Here is a 22,013-nt window from a genome sequence, read left to right on the forward strand (position 1 = left end):
GTACTAGGAAAGGTTGCTTATAAGTGCGATATCCTAATGGAGGCCACACTTTCTGTATATTAATTTTAAACCAAGTAATATTTCTAAATTCATATAAATCGTTCAGAAATCATGTGATGCTAATAAACTACAAGTAATACCTTTTGCCTCACTGGATGATTCATTGGATTCACTTGCTCTTTTGGATTTTTTGTTTGGAAAATATTTTTCAAAACCTGAATGAAATAATACATTAATATAAAAATCAGTTTAAGAATTACATGTAGTGTGAGCTCAGTTAAACCTTTCTAGGCAACACTAAGGATCAACACAGAAGCACATGACTCAGCCCCTGTGCTGGGGATAGAATTTCAATTAGGGTAATTCTGTGCATCTCCTATGGGAATGTATAATAGTTTTTACATCCTGGTACTGTGATGGATAACCTTTGACATGGCCCAAGGTGATATATCCCTTAACCCTGTTCCTGTTTACTGGACTTCACCCATCTCATAGAAACAGGTTGATTTTGTCATGAAATTTATTTGTAGTCTTGGAATCATGAGAATATTTCCAACTGAAAAAAATATGGGATTGTGGGTTATTAAAGGAGTCAAAATTATGCTAGCGGAGATCACTCAACTACTGCACCCACAATTACCATTCCAATTACAAAGGTGGGATTGGTAAACCCATAGTCAACTCTATGGATGCACAACAAGGAAGACATAAATTATAACCTACAATTAACTTCACAGCAAACGTTTTAAGTTAACACATTTTACAATATTTCTGTTTTGCTGTTTGCAGCATAGATTTTTGTTTTAAATTCATTCATAAGTTGTGGGCATTGCTAGCAAGGCCAGCATTCATTACCCATCCCTCATGAACTACTGCAGTCCACACAGCAAAGGTACAACCAGAGCATTGCTAGGTAGGAGTCCCAGTATTTTTATTCAGCAATGATGAAGGAACAATGATCTATATATCCAATTCAGGGTGGTGTGTAATTTGCAGTGGAACTTGGAGGTGATGCTGTCCCCATGCGCCTGCTGCCCTGAGCAATTCAGAAAGCAGTGATTTTGATTTCTGTTTGTAATGCTAGTTTAATTTTCAAATTTAATTAATACCAATTCATATGCCAACAAAATCCAATAATTTGTTTTTAATATTTTAAGAATGCTATTTTCTCTTTGCTCCTTTTTTGGACGCCTTCGCAATTTCCCGGGCAGGTGGGAAACCTTTCTGCTCCTGGTCCTAAGCTCTGAGACCAACCATCTCAGGAGCTGACAGGGTAATACTGTCCCATTATGTAGATAAATGCCTGATTGCCCACAATTCAAACTCCAACATCAGTTTATAAATAATTTGGTCAGAGAAAGTTTTAATCCAGGGCCCCATCAGAATTAAAACCTGCTATAAAAAGAATAATTTAAATATCTTATTTTGAAAACATGCAAATTGTATTGATTTGTGGGTTATGTGGGGGTCAGAGAATGTCAATTGCTAAAAAAAGATTTTGGATGCTTGAAAAAAGAATTAACTGTTATTCGCAGTGATTGTAAATTTAGTTAGAATTTAAATTATCTCACCTTTTGGAGGTCGTGAACAGAACCGTCCATAGACACCTAGTACATTTGCCAGTAGGCTGTTCCTATCCAATCCCACACAATTATGTGCACAACCTGAGAACTGCAAGAGCAATAAATCATACAAATCCCTTCAACCAGATACTGCAACAGAGAATATCATGAGAATACACCATTATATCTTACACTCAGATTCAAGAATGGCTCTTTAACATATGATCTACTGCTTCAGTAGTATACAGAAGTGGCAATTACTATATAGAAAGCTAGAGCTTAAAAACATTAAACTCCTCACAAATGTTTCACACTAAATGGAGATGGTCCAAGGCAAGCTGTACCAGCTAACACTAATACTCTGCTTTACATATTATTCAAACATGCACAATAGTAAACCTAATTTAAAATTCCAAGTGATTCTGTAGTGAAGAACTATAAGCTAGACTGAGATGGCAATGCTATTTGCTCTTCATATTCAGCATATGTCACCAGTTTGGCTAAATGTACGGTATAGGTCCAACAAACGTTGGTCACAGGAGCCATTTTCTCAGGGCCCAGATATAATACCAAATCAAAGTTTTTTATTCAGTTGGTTTTGCAACATCCCAAGGGTGCCAGACTTCATAGAAAATTAACCTTAAACATGCACACGAGAGAAATTTTTCACAGCAAGGTTTAGTCAATGCATGTCCTGCTGATGTTTTATCAATGATTAATTGCAAACACAGCTGCAGAGTAAGGTCACCATTCACCTTGAAATACATTAAACTGTGGCCAAAGAATGTCTTGTGATTTATTCCCAGAATAATAACCTTTTATCTTTCTTTTGATTCAATTCCTTTGTTTCAATGCAGGAAATTTCACTAAATTTGGGAGTAAAAGCAGAAAATCTGATTCCAAGGTTCCTGCTGCAAAGCTGAATCAATATAGTCAGAGACAAAAGTGAAAAAAAGTGCATTATACAACCACCAGACATCTCAAATAACTTTACAGCCATTGTGGTAATGTAGGAAACAAGGAAGACAAGTTGCACACAGCAAAGTCCCACAAACAGCAATGTGATAATGGCCAGATAATCTGTTTTTGTCATGTTGACTGTGCTACAGGGCCATTTACATCCACCCGGGCAGGCAAATGGTGCCTCGGTTTAACATCTCACCCAAAAGGTGGCACCTCTCACAGAGCAGTACTCTCACAGTACTGCACTGGAATGTCAGCTTTAATGTTGGTGCTCAAACCCTGGAGTGGGACTTGAACTCAGAACCTTGTGATTCAGAGGTGAGAGTGCTGACACTGTTCCAACCAATCCCAGTTTCCCTAGTCGCTTCATGTAACTGAAATCCCTCATCTCTGGTACCATTCTAGTAAACCACCTCTGCACCCTATCCATTGCCTTGATATGCTTCCTAAAGCGTGGTGCCCAGGATTGGGCACAATACTCCAGCTGGGGCCGAGCACATGATATATAAAATCTATGTACAGCTTCCTTGCCCCTGTACTCTCTAAATCTATCTGTGAAGCCTTGATCAAAATGCCCTTTCACCTTCATCAAGTTGCCCCCCTCCTTATAATAAGAAAAAAAAAATCTCACAGTCACAACTGCAAATTAAATTACAGATTGTTCTGCAAAAGACTCAGTGGGACATTAAACTGAAGTTTATTTTAGCTGTTAAGAAGTGATCCAGCTATAAAGGGGGAAAGGGGTATTATGATGTAACCCTGTAAACAAGATCAACGTCATTATGCAAGTGTCAATGGTTTAAAGCCTGCCAGCATCAAGCAGTCGATTTAAATTACATGATACCGGACGGTGTTTTGCATAGAGGGTTGGTTTTCTAGTGTCAACATGCTGCCCGGTCGGTGACCCTGGTTGAAGCCCTCCTTCTCCTCGCTTACCAGTCTCCAGGTTCGGTTGCTATCCTGAGGGCCGAAGCTTTTATACAACCCCCGACAGCAGCGGGCCATCAGGAAATAGCGGTGTGCCATCACTTGCTTATTGTCTTGTTTTTTTTTTCCCCCTCTCTTGCTTTCTTTCCCCCTCCTCCTCCCTCGTCTTTGGGCGGGCTGTGGTTTAGGATCCGCGTTTGCGATATTGAAACGGCGAGGACATTGAGGTGGATATCAGGCTTGCCTCCTCTCTCTCTCCCCCCTCTTCTTCCTCACTCATGGCGAAGGCGGCGTCGTCAAGCGCCTGACATCAGAGTGGGCGGGGCCTGCCGTGTGACATCACTGCGTCGCCCCGCCCCGCCCCCCAGCCCCGCTTCAGTCACGTGCCTCGCACAGTTACATCACTGACTCTAATAAACTCGGGAAACTTTCTGTTACTCTGGGCTAGTTTGCCATGTCCATGCTTTTATACTGCCTGTGTCAGTGCTGTTGTTTGTGCCCATCGTTTTGTCTCTTCGTATTTTTTACCTGTCTTTTCATTGCTATTTACTTGTTCGATTCCTACGATTTCATGCTCTTTGCGCCTGATGACGAAATTTATGAGTGACTTCTTGCTCCCCTATGCTAACCAACAACGTGCTGGCATTTTGGGAATAGGATTTATCATCGCAAAAGGTGAGACAAACTGCAAGCTCATCTAAAAATTGAAACTCGTTTGTTTGTATTTTCTTCTCCATCCCCTCCCCCAGTAGGTTTAACATCAAATATGTTGGGATTTTTAAGTTGTCCGTTCCAAGTTATTAGAATTCTACAGGTCAGCAGATGGAGCTGGAGTTTTCTAGTGTTAAATGGGGCAACGTGTATTCAGTTGAAATTTTTTTCAATACGTTCATTGCATTGCTCTTATAGGTAGGTTACCCACTTAGATTAGGTAAAAATCCGAAAAATTCCAACTAAGCTGTTAGTCTACAGGAAAACAGAGTTCCGTGAAGCAACAACTGTAAAATCGGAGTTTTAATTAACTAACTGCTAGAGATATTACAGATTGTTACAGCACAGAAGGAGGCCATTCAGCCCATTATGTCTGTGCTAGCGCTCCAAAGGAGCAATTCACCCAATGCCACTCCTTCTGTCTTTTCTCTGCAATCTTGCACATTCTTCCTTTTCAGAAAATAATCCAATTCCGTCTTGAATGTCTCGATTGAACCTGCATCCATTATACTCTCGGGCAATGCATTCCAGATCTTAAATATTCGCTGCGTTAAAACGTTTTTCCTCAAATCTCTATTACATCTTTTGCCAATTAACTTAAATTTGTGAAGTAACAGAGCACACACAAATCATTCGCTATTCCATAGAGAATAACAGACGTGTACAGACTATTTGGCTTACCCTTCTCTAGAAACCTGTTTCCCCATCACAGCATTTAAATATACCTTGAATTTCTCTAGAGGTTTTCCTTTGACTACTCTACCTGAAAGCCCATTCTAGGAATTAAAATTAGTCATTCTTTATCTAGAGAAGTGCTTCTTGACATCCTGAAGTAACTTGTATTTAGGTGTCCTTGCATTGGTGTCATGATTTAATTTGAATGGTGCTTGGAGTTTTATTTTTAGCTCCATGAATCAGGATTAATACAAAAGTTGGAAATAGAAACAGAAGATTTAATTAAAATAGTGAGGAAAGAAATCAGAAGGAAAAGGGGAAGAAAGGAAGGTTTTGTGCTGTGAGAAACAAATACGTTGTAGAAAAAGCAAGGAATATCAAAAACGTGAATGAGAGAGCCAGAAGAAAGAATACGGTTAACATTTTAAATAATTGGAATCAGGATAATATTTTTATATTATTTTTATATTTACAAATGGGAGGGATGGTGGAAGTAGGTGGAATGGCTGTGTTAATAAAGGATTTTAACACAGGGTTAGAATGTAAAAATTGCAGTACCACACAATCCACATTGATTAAGTTAAGAAACAGGAAATGGAATGGTACAATTCTTGGTCTGCATTACCTGCAACCATATATTAGAGATGAGAGAATGTAAATCTCTGCGGAGAATTGTGTGACAATGTTCATGGTGTTAGCTATCCCAAGATTGACGATTCATTAACTTTATCCCAGTCAAAGTAGAAAACATCTTTTAGAATGCATCAAATACTGCTTCCTAGTTAAACTTATTTCTAGTCCACTAATGCAAAAATACCTGGAAAAGTCCACCAAGCCCGCCCATGGTACAACCAACTCACACTATTAAACTCATTCCCTCCCCTCCCCTCCCCTCCCCTCCCCTCCCCTCCCCTCCCCTCCCCCTCCTCCTCCCCTCCCCTCCCCCTCCTCCTCCCCTGCCATCTCCTATAAGAGGCAAAAAAAAACTATGTACCAATATCGAGAATAAAAGACTGGAAAATTCCTCTGATCCTCATAGACAATTAGATAACCTCAAAGACCATGAAGCTGATACCGCTATCCTCGTTAACCCATATCACTATCCAACTTGACTTGTGATCCCTTCCACTTGCAGGAACTCGTCCAACAGCCTTTTGAACATATGCAGCAAGCGAATCTACACGTGCTGACACCTTATTGCAAAGGCCAACGATTCTCTGCAAGTAATTTCTAGCATCTAACTTAATTGTGTGTTTTCATAACTTGTATTGATTAAAGAAAGAAGCATAACTCTGGGAAACTACGTTGGGGACATATCTGACAAGATTTAGAGAAAACTGGAGAATAATGACCACAACATCATTAGGTTCAGTGTTAGAAAATATAAATAATGAAAAATCAAACAATGGGAGACTTCCACCAGAGAACAGCTAATCTAGCTCAAGCTGTTAGCCGGGGAGAAAAGTTAGTAAATGTATTAAGTCTAATTGAAATTTGAAAGAGAGAGATATGATCTCTCATTAGGGCCAACAATAGAATAAATAAATGAATGAACGAGGAGGATAGAAAATGTAACAGGAAAAGGCGAGATTGGGAGAACTGAGACCCCCTGATTAAAGTCCTCAATCACTCCGACCAGCCTCTGCTGCTGTGCTGAGGAATAGAGATGTTCTAGTGTATCAGGAGATGGCGATGCGCCATTCCATTTCTTTTCTATTGTTTCCCTCGTTTTAAAACGCTTAACATGAAGAATGATTTCATTCAGTGTGGACAGCGCAGAATTTGAGCACAGCCTCCGACCAGTCTCATTTCGACATTCCCTGAACCTTCAACACTGGTGGATACATACGAAATTTATGTGCGTATTGCGTCATGACGCAGGTCCACCCTAGCCCCGCCTACTAGCATATTACCCCGCATAGTTACGTCATCATGCACCCCAAACAAAGTTACCTTGATCCAACCAAACCCTGCGATGGGCTTTTTACTTTCTTTGCTTTACCGCATTTGCCGATATTTTTCTTGTTTTATTTTTCTGTTTTTCATACTTACTATAACCCTTCTTTCTTTTTTTGAAATGGACTCCTACTTGCCTGACTAGCAACTTCTTTTTGTGGCCATTGCTTGCCAACAATTATAGATAAAAACCAACAAAAAACATGCCACCTGTCGAAACGTTAAGGGGTGAGATTGTAAGGTGAGACAATTGCATTTGAAGTTAGGTAAATGTAGTTTTTTCTTAGATCCAAATACAGTATGTTGCATTTTACAAACAAGATGACTTTCACTCCTAGCGTGTGAGATTGGCTAGGAATGGCTAATAAACATATTATTCTAACAATGTAGTAATGAAGTTGTAGGAGTAACAGCGCACTGCAAGATATTTAATCAGCAGGCAGAGAGGCAAACACACCATCGGCGTCAAGTGAGTGGTAAACAGTAGCCCAAACAACCTTCCTCCATTGGATAAATAGCTTTTCAGGTATTCTTGTTATTTAGTCTTAGAACATATAAAATATTTCTGGTTCTTAGGAACCATTCTTTCAAACCATTAATCAAATTTGGTGCAGTACACTGTTATATACATCAGAAATTTTATTTCCTCTGTTCATTTTTGTTAGCTAGTTCTCTTCTGTCCCTCTGCTTCAGTACAGCCCGTGTGGTAGGCACCCACCAGTACTTCACTCAAGTGACTATTATTCTGCGAGTCATGATGAAGATCGTTAGTATGTGGACCCAATCCAGGATGACCAAACTTCCTCAGTGGCATTAACAGAAAGATCAGGAGATGACCAGACCTAATTGGTGGATGTTTTTAGAGTTAAGCCATTGATGCTTTTTCTTTGAAGGTTAAGATGTTTTAGTAGATATACACATTTTTACAAAAGGCTTGCTCCTTTTTATGGAATCAGTGTGAGAAACTCAGGAAATATCTTTGGGAATGAGCTTTTACCATCTTGTACAATTCCTGTACAAGCTAAAGTACAATAACTATCTTTTGAGTGGAACAAAACTTCTTTACCAGCTGGACCCAAAAAGTTAGATATGGATAGCACATGAATGGGCTTTTTCTGGTTTTGCTCTATGTGTAGGTGAATACATTCTGTCGAATGGTGAGGCAATTTATTTTCTTAGTGCTGGCTTTGTATTTTAAAATCTTAACATTTTAAATTGTAGCAAGCAGTTATTACCTCTGCAGTTTAAGAAATTGTGTCGTTGCTGGTCAGGTTTTTTTTTTAATTGCTTCGGTTTATCTTGAACTAGCCGAATAAACAATAAATCCGTAACAAAAACAAAAATAAAAATACCTGGAAAAACTCAGCAGGTCTGACAGCATCTGCGGAGAGGAACACAGTTAACGTTTCGAGTCCGTATGACTCTTCAACAGAACTAAGGAAAAATAGAAGAGAGGTGAAATATAAGCTGGTTTAAGGAGTGGGTGGGGGTGGGGGCTGTGGTGGGACAGGTAGAGCTGGATAGAGGGCCAATGATAGGTGGAGATTGCCACAAGATGTCATAGACAAAAGGACAAAGAGGTGTTGAAGGTGGTGATATTAGCTAAGAAATGTGCTAATAGGTGACATTAAGGGTAGAAAGCAGGACGATCAAGGGACAGATAGCCCTAGTGGGGGTGGGGTGGGGGGAAGGGATCGAAATAGGCTAAAAGGTAGAGATAAAACAATGGATGGAAATACATTTAAAAATAATGGAAATAGGTGGGAAAAGAAAAATCTATATAAATTATTGGAAAAAAGGGGGAATCAGAAAGGGTGTGGGGATGGAGGAGAGAGTTCATAATCTAAAATTGTTGAACTCAATATTCAGTCCGGAATGTTGTAAAGTGCCTAGTTGGAAGATGAGGTGCTGTTCCTCCAGTTTACGTTGAGCTTCACTGGAACATTGCAGCAGGCCAAGGACGGACATGTGGGCACGAGAGCAGGGTGGAGTGTTGAATTGGCAAGCGACATGGAGGTCTGGGTCATGCTTGCGGACAGACCGAAGGTGTTCTGCAAAGCGGTCACCCAGTCTGCGTTTAGTCTCTCCAATGTAAAGGAAACGTTAACTGTATTCCTCTCCGCAGATGCTGTCAGAGCTGCTGAGTTTTTCCAGGCATTTTTATTTTTGGATTTCCAGTATCCGCAGTTATTTGCTTTTTACAATAAAATCTGTTTTGTTTATTAAAACAAAAATACCTGGAAAAACTCAGCAGGTCTGGCAGCATCTGTAGAAGGAAGCACAGTTAACGTTTCGAGTCCGCATGACTCTTCAACAGAACTAAGGAAAAATAGAAAAGGGGTGAAATATAAGCTGGTTTAAGTGAGGGGGCGGGGTTGGGACAAGAAGAGCTGGATAGAGGGCCAGTGATAGGTGGAGATTACCAAAAGATGTCACAGACAAAAGGCCAAAAAGGTGTTGAAGGTGGTGATATTATCTAAAGGAATGTGCTAATTAAGGGTAGAAAGCAGGACAAGCAAGGTACAGATAGCCCTAGTGGGGGTGGGGAGGGGTGAAGGAATCGAAATAGGCTAAAAGGTAGAGATAAAACAATGGATGGAAATACATTTAAAAATAATGGAGATAGGTGGGAAAAGAAAAATCTATATAAATTATTGGAAAAAACAAAAAGGAGGGGGAAAAATCAGAAAGTGGGTGGGGATAGAGGAGAGAGTTCATGATCTAAAATTGTTGAACTCAATATTCAGTCCGAAAGGCTATAAAGTGCCTAGTCGGAAGATGAGGTGCTGTTCCTCCAGTTTGCGTTGAGCTTCACTGGAACAATGCGGCAAGCCAAGGACGGACATGTGGGCATGAGAGCAGGGTGGGGCTATCTGTACCTTGCTTGTCCTGCTTTCTACCCTTAATTAGCACATTCCTTTAGATAATATCACCACCTTCAACACCTCCTTGTCCTTTTGTCTGTGACATCTTTTGCTTATCTCCACCTATCACTGGCCCTCTATCCAGCTCTTCGTGTCCCACCCCCCCCCCCCCCCCAAAACCAGCTTATATTTCACCCCTTTTCTATTTTTTCTTAGTTCTGCTGAAGGGTCATTCGGACTCGAAACGTTAACTGTGTTCCTCTCCACAGATGCTGCTAGACCTGCTGAGTTTTTCCAGGTATTTTTGTTTTTGTTTTGGATTTCCAGCATCCACAATTGTTTGCTTTTATCCGTTTTGTTTCTGGTGACCGCGCCGTTTGCGGGAATGGCAGCAGTGCGGTGGGCTGGGTGACGTCATCGGGGAAGTGCTGGGTGGGGGCGGGGCGTGGGTGAGGGGGCGGGCCACAGAGGTACTGGTGCGGATTGCGCGGGGTGAGGGGCGGGGCAGTGCCGTTGAACGTGGGCGTGGCTCGCGCTGCGCGCGCGGGGGCGGGGCACTGACGGCGAGCGGCAGTGCCGCTGAATGTGGGCGGGGATGGCGGTTTGACGCCTGTCCAGGAATCCGGCCCTGTTTACCGGCTTCTGTCAGACCGACCATCGAGTGAGGGAGCGGGAGGGCTTGGCATCGGTTTCAGCCGCTGGCCTCAGCGTGGGATACAGGGGGAGAGGGAGCGGCTCATTTCCCGGTGCTGTTAGCACCGGAGAGCGGCCTGGCCGGTGGTAGCATGAAGATCTGGAGCTCGGAGCACTTGTTTAGGTAATTTATAAGCCGGGGGGTGGGGGTGGGGGTGGGGGTCGGGTGTCGGAGTCCGGCCGGAAGCCCGGAGGTGGGGGGGGGGGGTGGGGGGGGGAGTGGGGTGGGTGGGCGGCGGGGCGTGTGTCCCGTCCTGAATCGGGCGGTGGGGGGGGGGTGTCCCGTCCTGAATAGGGGAGGGGGGGTGTCCCGTCCTGAATAGGGGAGGGGGGGTGTCCCGTCCTGAATAGGGGAGGGGGGGTGTCCCGTCCTGAATAGGGGAGGGGGGGTGTCCCGTCCTGAATAGGGGAGGGGGGGTGTCCCGTCCTGAATAGGGGAGGGGGGGTGTCCCGTCCTGAATAGGGGAGGGGGGGTGTCCCGTCCTGAATAGGGGAGGGGGGGTGTCCCGTCCTGAATAGGGGAGGGGGGGTGTCCCGTCCTGAATAGGGGAGGGGGGGTGTCCCGTCCTGAATAGGGGAGGGGGGGTGTCCCGTCCTGAATAGGGGAGGGGGGGTGTCCCGTCCTGAATAGGGGAGGGGGGGTGTCCCGTCCTGAATAGGGGAGGGGGGGTGTCCCGTCCTGAATAGGGGAGGGGGGGTGTCCCGTCCTGAATAGGGGAGGGGGGGTGTCCCGTCCTGAATAGGGGAGGGGGGGTGTCCCGTCCTGAATAGGGGAGGGGGGGTGTCCCGTCCTGAATAGGGGAGGGGGGGTGTCCCGTCCTGAATAGGGGAGGGGGGGTGTCCCGTCCTGAATAGGGGAGGGGGGGTGTCCCGTCCTGAATAGGGGAGGGGGGGGGGGGTGGTGTCCCGTCCTGAATAGGGGAGGGGGGGGGGTGGTGTCCCGTCCTGAATAGGGGAGGGGGGGGGTGGTGTCCCGTCCTGAATAGGGGAGGGGGGGGGGGGTGGTGTCCCGTCCTGAATAGGGGAGGGGGGGGGGGGTGGTGTCCCGTCCTGAATAGGGGAGGGGATGGAGGGGTGTGTGTGTCCCGTCCTGAATAGGGGAGGGAGGGGGGTGTGTCCCGTCCTGAATAGGGGAGGGGGGGGGGTGTGTCCCGTCCTGAATAGGGGAGGGGGGGGGGGGTGTGTGTCCCGTCCTGAATAGGGGAGCAGGGGGGGGGGTGTCCTGTCCTGAATCGGGGAGGGGGTGGAGGGGTGTGTGTGTCCCGCTCTGAATCGGTGGAGGGGGGTGTCCCGCTTTGAATCGTGGGGGGAAGGGGTAATTCCAGTCTGCCCCGCAGTCACTGCCCCAGCGGGATTAGGTGTGAGTGGCCCTGAGATGATTGTGTCGGGAGCCGGTACGATGCGGCTGCTGACTGTCACCCCAATGATGTTTAACTCTGCTTGAGCAGTTTAGCTTGTGGCTCTGTGGAAATCGATGAATTTTGCGCAGAAAATGTTTTACAGAATATCTCCCGTAAACTGCGGAGACTACTGCATAGAGAACTGAAGGAACGTTTGCTATTTTTGAAAAAATATTCATGTGTATCTCTGTGTGCAAAACACCTTCCATTGGAAGGCATTTTAATTGTTTACTGCATCCCTTATCCAGCTGTATCCAACTCCTTGTTTATCTGGGAACAGATGTGATGGTAATCCCAGTTATACCATCTGGAGATTTATACGGCAGGTACGACCAGTGTACCTGGTGTCAAACCTCAAAATCCCAGCCCTGAGTAATGGTTGTTGTGTCAGCCTGGTCCAGTGCTGGCACCCTTGAAGGTTCAGGGTTCAAGCCCACTCTGCAAACTGACTCTACAAAATGTCCAGGTGTCATGCTGAGTGCTGGACTTTTGGAGGTGCATTCCTTGAATCGAGGCCCCAGGCTCCCCCAAAGATGAACTTCGTTCCAGTGGCACTGCCCCCTCCTCTTTCTCATCTGCATACTATCCTTTTGACGATGCCATTTGAAAACAAACCTTTTCAAATCCCTCCATGGCCTGGTCTTTCCGTATCTCTGTAACCCCCTCCGCCACGTGCGCAAACTAGGTTTTAATTGCTGCACATTGCCAGCTGTGCTGCCTCAGCTCTAAACTCTGGAATCCCTCCCTAAACCTCTCAGCTTCTTTACCTCTCCTCCTTTTAAGACACTCCTTTGACCAAGCTTTTGGTCATCTGTCCTAATACCTCCTTATGTAGCTTGATAAAAATATAAGAGGTAGGAGTTGGATTAGGCTATTTTCCCCCTCGAGCTTGCTCTGCCATTTAATCAGACTATAACAATTCTTGATTTCAACTCCATTTTTCCAACTAGATCCTCTTTCCCTTGATTCCCTTAGAGTCAAAAAATCAATCACAACATAAGAAAAAGGAAGTAGGACGTTCATTCCCTCGAGCCTGCTCCACCATTTGATAAGATCATGGCTGGTCTGAGCATGGCCCCAACTCTGCTTTCCTGCCTGGCCCCCATAACGCTAGTACATTTAAAAAATCTGTCTAACTCAGTCTTGAATACATTCAATCACCACTGCTTTCTGGGTAGAGAATTCCAAAGATTAACAACCCTCTGAGAGAAGAAATTCATCCTCATCTCTGTCTTAAATGGGAAACATATGAATTAGGAGCAGGAGTAGGCAACTTGGCTCCTTGAACTTGCTCCGCCATTCAATAAAATCATGGCTGATCTGATTGTAACCTCAACTCCACATTCCCACCTACCCCCAGTAATCTTTCACCCCCTTGCTTTTCGAGAATCGCTCTACCTCTGCCTTAAAAATGTTCAAAGACACTTGTTACAGACAGGAGAGGCATTAATTTAAACAACACTAATTTTTCCCCTCGCTATCGGTCCATAAACAGAAAGTTGTTGATTTGCTTCCCCCTTTATAAGCGGTGGCGTATTTCCCAACCCCTCAGATTTGGTGTGATCCAATTTCTATTAATAATCCCAAAGCAAACTCGAGATTGGATGAACTCAAAGGGTTAGTTTATTTACGCACGCTCAAGCCGCAGGAGGAGGGTAGCAGCATTGCCTCCTTTGCATTCATACAGTTGGAGAGGGATACAGAAAAGTTACAGTGCAGAGACCACAGAGAAAAGAAATATTGTTACACTTGGATCTAGAATCAAAGTCCAATAAGGTATTCCTTCACGAAGGTTGGCGGTGGAAAACTGATGCTGTATAATTCACTTTACTGGTGGAGTTGACTTCACGTGATGGCATGCAGCGAGGAATCAGTATTGTAGGTGATGGTGCAGAAGTTCCAACAGAAGACAGTGTAGATGGTGCCAGGCATTCAATCTGGCAGAGCTCCTTTTTCTGTGATGCTGCTGGTTAGGTGGTAAAATAGCAAACTGAGTTTGCAGTACAGCAAGGCAATATAGCTGGTTCCACAAGCTAGAGGTCCATGTCACATGACTCCCACCTCTCCACATTATCTATGACAAAGGATGTATATCCCTTGCCTGGGTCCCCGGGGTGGCTAAATGTCTCAACCGTTAAGAATTGAAAGGAAGGTTGTGGGGCCCTTTGTCCTATCAGACGTGTAGACTCCGGTTGCTCAATCTGGGTTAAGAAATGCAGATGGCCTTTGTATAGCTTTCTTTGAATTTGTCTGTGCAGCCCATTGGGGAGTCGTTAGTGTCTCCTCAGGGATAATGAGGTGCAAGTTTCTTCGACACTGCCAGGTAGCTCCTTTTGTTCAAAGTTCACAGACAGACATTGATTCAGCCATTTTAGAAGGTCTTGGTCCAGTTTTTAAAATTTTAGAAATAGCCACAAGGATATCTATATATATTTTACAAAAAGTATACAGTGTGAGGTCTTAGTCCTCTCACGCTCTGCTTCCACTGCCTTTTGAGGAAGAGTTTTCCAAAGATTCCCAACCCACTGAGAGAAAAAAATTTCTCCTCATCTCTGTCTTAAATGGGTGATCCCTTATTTTTAAACAGTGACCCCTAGTTCTAGATTCTCCCACAAGAAGAAACATCCACATCCACACTGTCAAGACCCCTCAGGACCTTATATGTTTCAATCAAGTTGCCTCTTGCTGTTCTAAATTCCAGCGGATGCAAGACTAGCCTGTCCTACCTTTCCTCATAAGTTCATAGTTCTGTTGAAGAGTCATACGGACTCGAAACGTTAACTGTATTCCTCTCCGTGGATGCTGTCAGACCTGCTGAGCTTTTCCAGGTATTTTTATTTTTGTTTTTGTTTTGGATTTCCAGCATCTGCAATTTTTTGCTTTTATCCTAGTTCTTAGAATCTTAGCTAGTTCTTAGAAAATCCTAGGTTTAGACTTGTTACAGATATAGCATTTCAAAAGAAAGTAAGGATATCCATCTAATATTAAAATAATATTACCTTAATCCCTGAGTATGTGAGATTCGCTGGTTCAGAACAGGTCTGAAGTCAATCTACAAGAATCTTAACGAATCTTAAGATTCAAGTTTGAGTTGAGACATTTATAATGAATTTTGTATAATTAATGGTTAAGTGGAAAGGAACTGAATATTCAAGGATATTCGACGTTTAGGAAGGACAGACAAGGGAAAGGAGGTGGAGTTGCGCTGATAATAAGGGATGGGATCAGTGCATTCATAAGGAAGGATCTCAGATCGGAAGAACAATGTGTGGAATCTGTTTGGGCAGAGCAAAGAAACAGCAAAGGACAGCAGACATTGAGTTGTTTATAGGCCACCAAATGGTGATGGTAGTGTGGGACATGGTATTAATCAGGAGATGAGAGAAGCATGTAGCATGGGCAATACAGTAATCATGGGTGACTTCAATCTGCATTTGGACTGGGTAAACCAATTGATCACTAATGCTGTGGAAGATGAATTTCTGGAGTGTTTTAGGGATGGTTTTTTAGAGCAGTATGTTAAGGAGCCGACTAGAGGACAGGCTATTTTAGATCTAGTATTATGTAATGAAAAGGGGCTAACTAATAACCTTGTTGTAAAAGAACCTTTAGGGATGAGTGACCACAATATGACAGAATTTTACATTATATTTGAAAGCCAGGTATTTCACTCTGAAGCAAGGGTGTTAAAGTCGAATAAAGGAAATTATGAAGGCATGAGGGACAAATTGGCTGTGGTGGATTGGGAAAATACATTAAAAGATATGACTGTACATAGGCAATGGATCATCTTCAAAGAACTATTACATAGCTTTCATTTCTTCAAGGCGCAAAAACCCAAAAAAAGTCCGTCAACTGTGGCTGACAAAGGAAGTTAAGGATTGTATAAGATTAAAAGAAAAAGCCTATAAAGTTGCCAGAAGTAGCAGTAAACCTGAGGATTGGGAGGTTTTTAGAAAACAGCAAAGGAAGACCAAGAAACTGATAAAGAAGGGGAGAATAGAATATGAATGCAGTCGAGCAAAAAACATAAAAACGGACTGTAAAAACTTTCTCCTTAAACTCCTCTCACTTCCTCCAAATAAAAGGTATGGCTATGGGTACCCGCATGGGCCCCAGTTATGCCTGTCTCTTTATGTGGTATGTGGAACATTCCTTGTTCCAGTCCTACTCCGGCCTCCTCCCATAACTCTTTCTCCGGTACATTGATGATTGCTTCAGTGCTGCTTCATGCTCTCGTCTGGACCTGGAAAAATTTATTAATTTTGCTTCCAATTTCCACCCCTCCATCATTTTCACATGGTCCATCTCTGACACTTCCCTTCCCTTCCTTGACCTCTCTGTCTCAATTTCTGGTAATAGACTGTCCACCAATATTCATTACAAGCCTACCGACTCCCACAGCTACCTCGACTACAGCTCCTCACACCCCACTTCCTGTAAGGAGTCCATTCCATTCTCTCAGTTTCTTCGCCTCCGTCGCATCTATTCTGATGTTGCCACTTTCAAAAACAGTTCCTCTGACATGTCTTCCTTCTTCCTTAACCGAGGTTTTCCACCCACGGTGGTTGACAGGACCCTCAACCGTGTCTGGCCCATCTCCCGCGCATCCACCCTCACACCTTCCTTTCCCTCCCAGAAACATGATAGGGTCCCCCTTGGCCTCACTTATCACCCCACCAGCCTCCGCATTCAAAGGATCATCCTCCGCCATTTCCGCCAACTCCAGCATGATGCCACCACCAAACACATCTTTCCTTCACCCCCCCGGCGGCATTCTGCAGGGATCGTTCCCTTCGGGACACCCTGGTCCACTCCTCCATCTCCCCCTACACCTCAACCCCCTCCCACGGCACCTTCCCATGCAACCGCATAAGGTGCAACGCCTGCCCCTTTACTTCCCCTCTCCTCACCGTCCAAGGGCCCAAACACTCCTTTCAAGTGAAGCAGCATTTCACTTGCACTTCCCTCAATTTAGCCTACTGCATTTGCTGCTCCCAATGCGGTCTCCTCTACATTGGAGAGACTAAACGCAGACTGGGTGACCGCTTTGCGGAACACCTTCAGTCTGTCCGCAAGCATTACCCAGACTTCCATGTCACTTGCCATTTCAACACACTACCCTGCTCTCATGCCCACATGTCCGTCCTTGGCCTGCTGCATTGTTCCAGTGAAGCTCATCGCAAACTGGAGGAACAGCACCTCATCTTCCGACTAGACACTTTACAGCCTTCTGGACTGAATATTGAGTTCAACAATTTTATATCATGAACTCTCCTCCATCCCCACCACCTTTCCGATCCCCCCCCTTTTTTCCAATAATTTATATAGATTTTTCTTTTCCCACCTATTTCCATTATTTTTAAATGTATTTCCATCCATTGTTTTATCTTTGCCTTTTAGCCTATTTCAATCCCTTTGCCCCCCACCCCACCCCCACGAGGGCTATCTGTACTTTTATTATCACATTCCTTAGATAATATCACCAGCTTCAGCACCTCTTTGTCCTTTTGTCTATGACATCTTTTAGTTATCTCTACCTATCACTGGCCCTCTATCCAGCTCTACTTGTCCCACCCCCCCCTTAAACCAGCTTATATTTCACCTCTTTTCTATTTTTCCTTAGTTCTGTTGAAGAGTCATATGGACTCGAAACGTTAACTGTGTTCCTCTCCGCAGATGCTGTCAGACTTGCTGAGTTTTTCCAGGTATTTTTGTTTTTGTTTTGTAAAAAGGAAGTGTTTAGCTAAGACAAATGTGGACAAATAAGATATTGCAGGCAGAGTCAGGAGAATTCATAATGGGGAATAGAGAAATGGCAGAGAAACTAAATTATTACATTGTGTCTATTTTTACTGAGGAAGATACAGGAAGTCTCCCAGATTTAGAGATCCAAGGGACTAGGGAAAATGAGGAGTTGAAGGAAATTAGTACAAGTAAGAAAGTTGTATTGGAGAAATTAATGGGACTGAAAGTTGATAAATCTTGGGACCTGACATTCTGTATCCCAGAGTGTTGAAAGAGGTTGCTATAGAGATGGTGGATGCATTGATGATCATTTTCCAAAATTCTATAGATTCTGGAATGGTTCCTGAAGATTGGAAGATAGTAAATGTCACCCCACTATTTAAGAAGGGAGGGAGAGAGAAAACAGGGAACTACAAACCTGTTAGCCTTATCAGTAGTAGGGAAAATACTAGAATCTATCATAAAGGATGTGCTAAATGGATACTTGGATAATCATGATCTGATTGGGCATAGTCAGCATGGATTTGCGAATGGGAAATTGTGTTTGACGAACTTGTTGGAGTTTTTTTGAGGATATTACTAACAAAATTGATAGAGGAGAGTTGATGTAGGCTTTTGATAAAGTCCCCCACAGGAGGTTGATTAGAAAAATAAAAGCACTTGGAATAGGAGGCAATATACTGGCATGGATTAAGGATTGACTAACAGGCAAAAAACAGAGTGTGGGAACAAACAGGTCTTTCTCAGTTGGCAGGCTGTGACTAGTGGGGCATCACAAGCATCAATACTTGGGCCCCAGCTGTTCACAATATATATCAATGATTTGGATGTGGGGACCAAATGTAATATTTCCAAGTTCACGGGTGATACAAAGCTAGGCAGGAATGTGTGTTGTGAGGAAGATGTAAAGCAGCTATAGGAGGATTTGGACAGACTTAGTGAGTGGGCAAGAACATGGCACATGGAATCTAAAGTGGAAAAATGTGAAGTTATCCACTTTGGTAGAAGGAACAGAGTATTTCCTCAATGGTAAGAGATTAGAAAGTGTAGATGTACAAAGGGACCTGGGTGTCCTTGTCCATAAGTCACTGAAGGTTAATATGCAGGTGCAGCAGGCAATTAGGAAGGCTAATGGAATGTTAGCCTTTATTGTGAGAGGATTTGAGCACAGGAGTAGAGAAGTCTTGCTTCAATTGTATAGAAGCTTTGTTAGACCTCACCTGGAGTACTGTGTGCAGTTTTGGTTCCCTTATCTCAAAGGGTATTATTGCCATTAAGGAAGTGCAACGAAGGTTCATCAGACTTGTTCCGGGGATGACAGGACTGCCTTATGAAGAGAGATTGGGGAAACTGGACCTGTATTCTCTAGAGTTTTGAAGAATGAGAGGTTATCTCGTTGAAATATACAAAATACTTAAAGGCATAGACAGGGTAGATGCAGATAAGTGTTTTCCCTGGTTGGGAAGTCTAGAACCAGGGGGCACATTTTGAAAATAAGGGGGAAGCCACTTGGGACCGAGATGAGGAGAAATTTCTTTCTTTACTCAGAGGGTTGTGAATATTTGGAATTCTCTACCCCAGAGGGCTATGGAAGCTCAGTCATTGAGTATGTTTAAGGTAGAGATTGATAGATTTCTGATTAACAACAACATAAAGGGTTATGGGGATAGTGTGGGTAAACAGCATTGAAATATTCAATCAGCCATGATCGTATTGAATGGCAGAGTGGGCTCGATGGGGTGAATGGCCTTTTCCTGTTCCTATGTTCCTATGTTTCCTATGTTCTTAATTAGTATCCTATATTTGGTGAAAGACTTGAGGCCTAGCATTGTTTTATCTGATTGTGGTTTTAATTATCAGGGGTAGCATTGTATATGCTAATATAATGTCAAGAACCATAGAATACTGTTTTTTAGGTGAGGCAATTCTTATTGGTGAATTCACATTGTTGTGAAGGGAGCTAAACTTGCTGTTTTTGCAAGCTAGTTTTGACTCCTGTTAAAATATGTTTTACTGTGAGTTTACCCAAAGTAACTTTTAACCTAATATTCCTGCATTAGTTCCATATTATTTGACCCCTATTCCTTCACAGCTCAGTTTTCTTTCCAATGCTTATACCTAACATTTGTTAGCGTTACATTTCATTTAGGAACATTGGAGCAGGAGTAGGCCATTTAACCTTTTGAGCCTGTTCTGCCATTCTGCCAATCCCCATTGGCCTTACCCTCTTACATATCTCTGTTTGAAAAAGTTAAACATCATTTGAAGAGAAACAAAAACACCTGGAAAAACTCAGCAGGTCTGACAGCATCTGCGGAGAGAAATACAGTTGACATTTCGAGTCCGTATGACCCTTCATCAGAACTAAGGAAATCGAGAAATGAGGTGAAATATAAGCTGGTAGAGGGGGGTGGGACAGGTAGAGCTCGATAGGGAGCCAGTGATAGGTGAAGGCAAAGAAGAGATTACCAAAGATGTCATAGACAAAAGGACAAAGGGGTGTTGACGGTGGTGATATTATCTAAGGAATGTGCTAATGGGAACATTAAGGGTAGCAAGCAGGACAAGCTAGTGGCAGATAGCCCTAGTGGGGGTGGGGTGGGGGGAAGGGATTGAAATGGGCTGAAAGGTGGAGATAAAACAATAGATCAAAATAAATTTAAAAATAGGTGGGAAAAGAAAAATATATTTGTTAAAAAATTATAAATTATTGGAAAAAGGGGGAACGGAAAGGGGGTGGGGATGGAGGAGAGAGTTCACGATCTGAAGTTGTTGAACTCAATATTAAGTCCGGAAGGCTGTAAAGTGCCTAGTCGGAAGATGAGGTGCTGTTCCTCCAGTTTGCGTTGAGCTTCACTGAAACATTGCAGCAGGCCAAGGATGGACATGTGGGCATTAGAGCAGGGTGCAGTGCTGAAATGGCAAGCGACAGGGAGGTCTGGGTCATGCTTGCGGACAGACCGAAGGTGTTCCGCAAAGCGGTCACCCAGTCTGCGTTTGGTCTCTACAATGTAAAGGAGACTGCATTGAGAACAGCGAATTCCAGGTATTTTTGGTTTTGTTCTAGATTTCCAGCATCCACAGTATTTTGCTTTTATCGTTTGAAGAGTTCTTCCTGACTTGTGGGTGATCATACAGATCACCTCTTTCCAGACTGAGTGAGCTAAAGACATTTTGTGATGTTGGTAATTTCACTCTTAGTGCTGCTACCAATTCATTTGGCATACATTATGGGAATATATACAATACATTTTAGTGAACAAATATGATGAGAAATAGACTGTGGTTTGGAAAAAGGAAATTCCAGTATTTTCTGCTAGAATTAAATGGTCTAATATTTTTAAAGTTAATTCCTATGCTGTGGTGCACTGTGCATTGCTATATCTCTGCATATGAGCATTTAAAGTATCTGTTGTACACACACATTTTAGCAGATTATAAACTTGGCTAGGGTAATAGTTTTGTAACTTCCTTTCTGTTAAATGGACCTCTTTTGCACCTACTTCTTTCCCTGTTCCTAATACAGTAGTGTCAGTTTATATGCAATTGCTTATACTTGTTTGTGTCCTTTAGTCATCCATGGGAGACGGTCATCAAAGCTGCAATGCGAAAATACCCTAACCCCATGAACCCCAACGTGGTGGGAGTGGATGTGTTGGAGAGAAATCTCGATACTCAAGGAAGATTGCACAGCCAACGTCTGTTGAGTACAGAGTGGGGACTTCCCAGCATTGTTATGGCTGTAAGTTTGACAGCAGTATTTTGTACATTATTTTCAATTAATTTTGATGCCATTGATTAATATTGTTCATGCAAAATAGTCAAAATCAACAGGAGCTTTTAAGGTCCAAGATCTTCATTTATATGGACTGTTAATGCGCAAGTCCCTAAAAATTTCACACAGTTAGCCTGCATAAAGGTTAGTGCAGAGTAGCCTAGTTTCTGAGTTAAATCTGGAACAAAATTAAATTCAAATATTTTCCTGTGTGGAGATTAAGGAAGTGACATATACTTTGCTTTATTTATTTAGTTGCTGAAACTATTGGATTTTTATCAGGGGCAGGCAGGAAAGTGGTGGTGAGGCCACAATCAGATCAGCCATGATCTTATCAAATGGCGGAGCAGGCTTGAGGGGCCAAATAGCCTACTCTGCTCTTAATTCGTATGTTTATATATTGCCTTTAGTAAGCTTCATGTGCCTAATTCATGGTAAATGAACTCAGGTCCAGGTTTATAGTTAGAATGTTGGGCAATCTGTATGAAAATACAGGTGTAAAAGTACAATAATTTAGCCAACCTGCTTAATCCCTCATATTATTTATACAGGTACAATGTCTCAAATCCAGCTATCCAAAAACCAGCGATGCCTGACCGGGACTTTTTTTTTAAGCTGCCATGCATGAATTTTAATTATTATTAGATGTGTAAAATAACTTACCGGCTTGTTTGGCTCGGTGCTGCATTGGCGCAATGGCACGCTGACTAGTTATTGGCTTGACCCAACCCAGCCCAGC

The 22,013-nt window shown here is 43.2% G+C and overlaps 2 protein-coding genes across 4 annotated transcripts in view; one reads left to right on the forward strand and one right to left on the reverse strand.

Annotated features, from left to right (window-relative positions):
- The window catches only part of afg3l2 (AFG3-like AAA ATPase 2), an 85,143-nt gene extending 81,399 nt beyond the window's left edge, over positions 1-3,744 (reverse strand). Inside the window, exons 1-3 of the mRNA XM_078541062.1 lie at positions 3,462-3,744; positions 1,572-1,671; positions 141-215 (exon numbers count right to left, since the gene is read on the reverse strand). Of these exons, the coding sequence (XP_078397188.1) occupies positions 141-215; positions 1,572-1,671; positions 3,462-3,551 (265 nt within the window). The 5' untranslated portion in view covers positions 3,552-3,744. The remainder of the gene's footprint in view (positions 1-140; positions 216-1,571; positions 1,672-3,461) is intronic.
- Positions 3,745-6,974: 3,230 nt separating this feature from the next.
- LOC144679995 (PRELI domain containing protein 3A) overlaps positions 6,975-22,013 on the forward strand; it is a 42,585-nt gene continuing 27,546 nt past the window's right edge. The window contains exons 1-3 of one of the 3 annotated variants that reach the window (XM_078541056.1): positions 6,975-7,035; positions 20,567-20,657; positions 21,073-21,241. In XM_078541056.1, the coding sequence (XP_078397182.1) occupies positions 21,104-21,241 (138 nt within the window). In that variant the 5' untranslated portion in view covers positions 6,975-7,035; positions 20,567-20,657; positions 21,073-21,103. Of the gene's footprint in view, positions 7,036-10,167; positions 10,476-20,566; positions 20,658-21,072; positions 21,242-22,013 lie in introns of those variants that run through there. The other 2 variants (XM_078541057.1, XM_078541055.1) reach the window with 2 other exon arrangements.

The sequence above is a fragment of the Cetorhinus maximus genome, chromosome 4 (genome assembly GCF_964194155.1).
Source record: "Cetorhinus maximus chromosome 4, sCetMax3.hap1.1, whole genome shotgun sequence".
Classification (NCBI taxonomy): domain Eukaryota; kingdom Metazoa; phylum Chordata; class Chondrichthyes; order Lamniformes; family Cetorhinidae; genus Cetorhinus; species Cetorhinus maximus.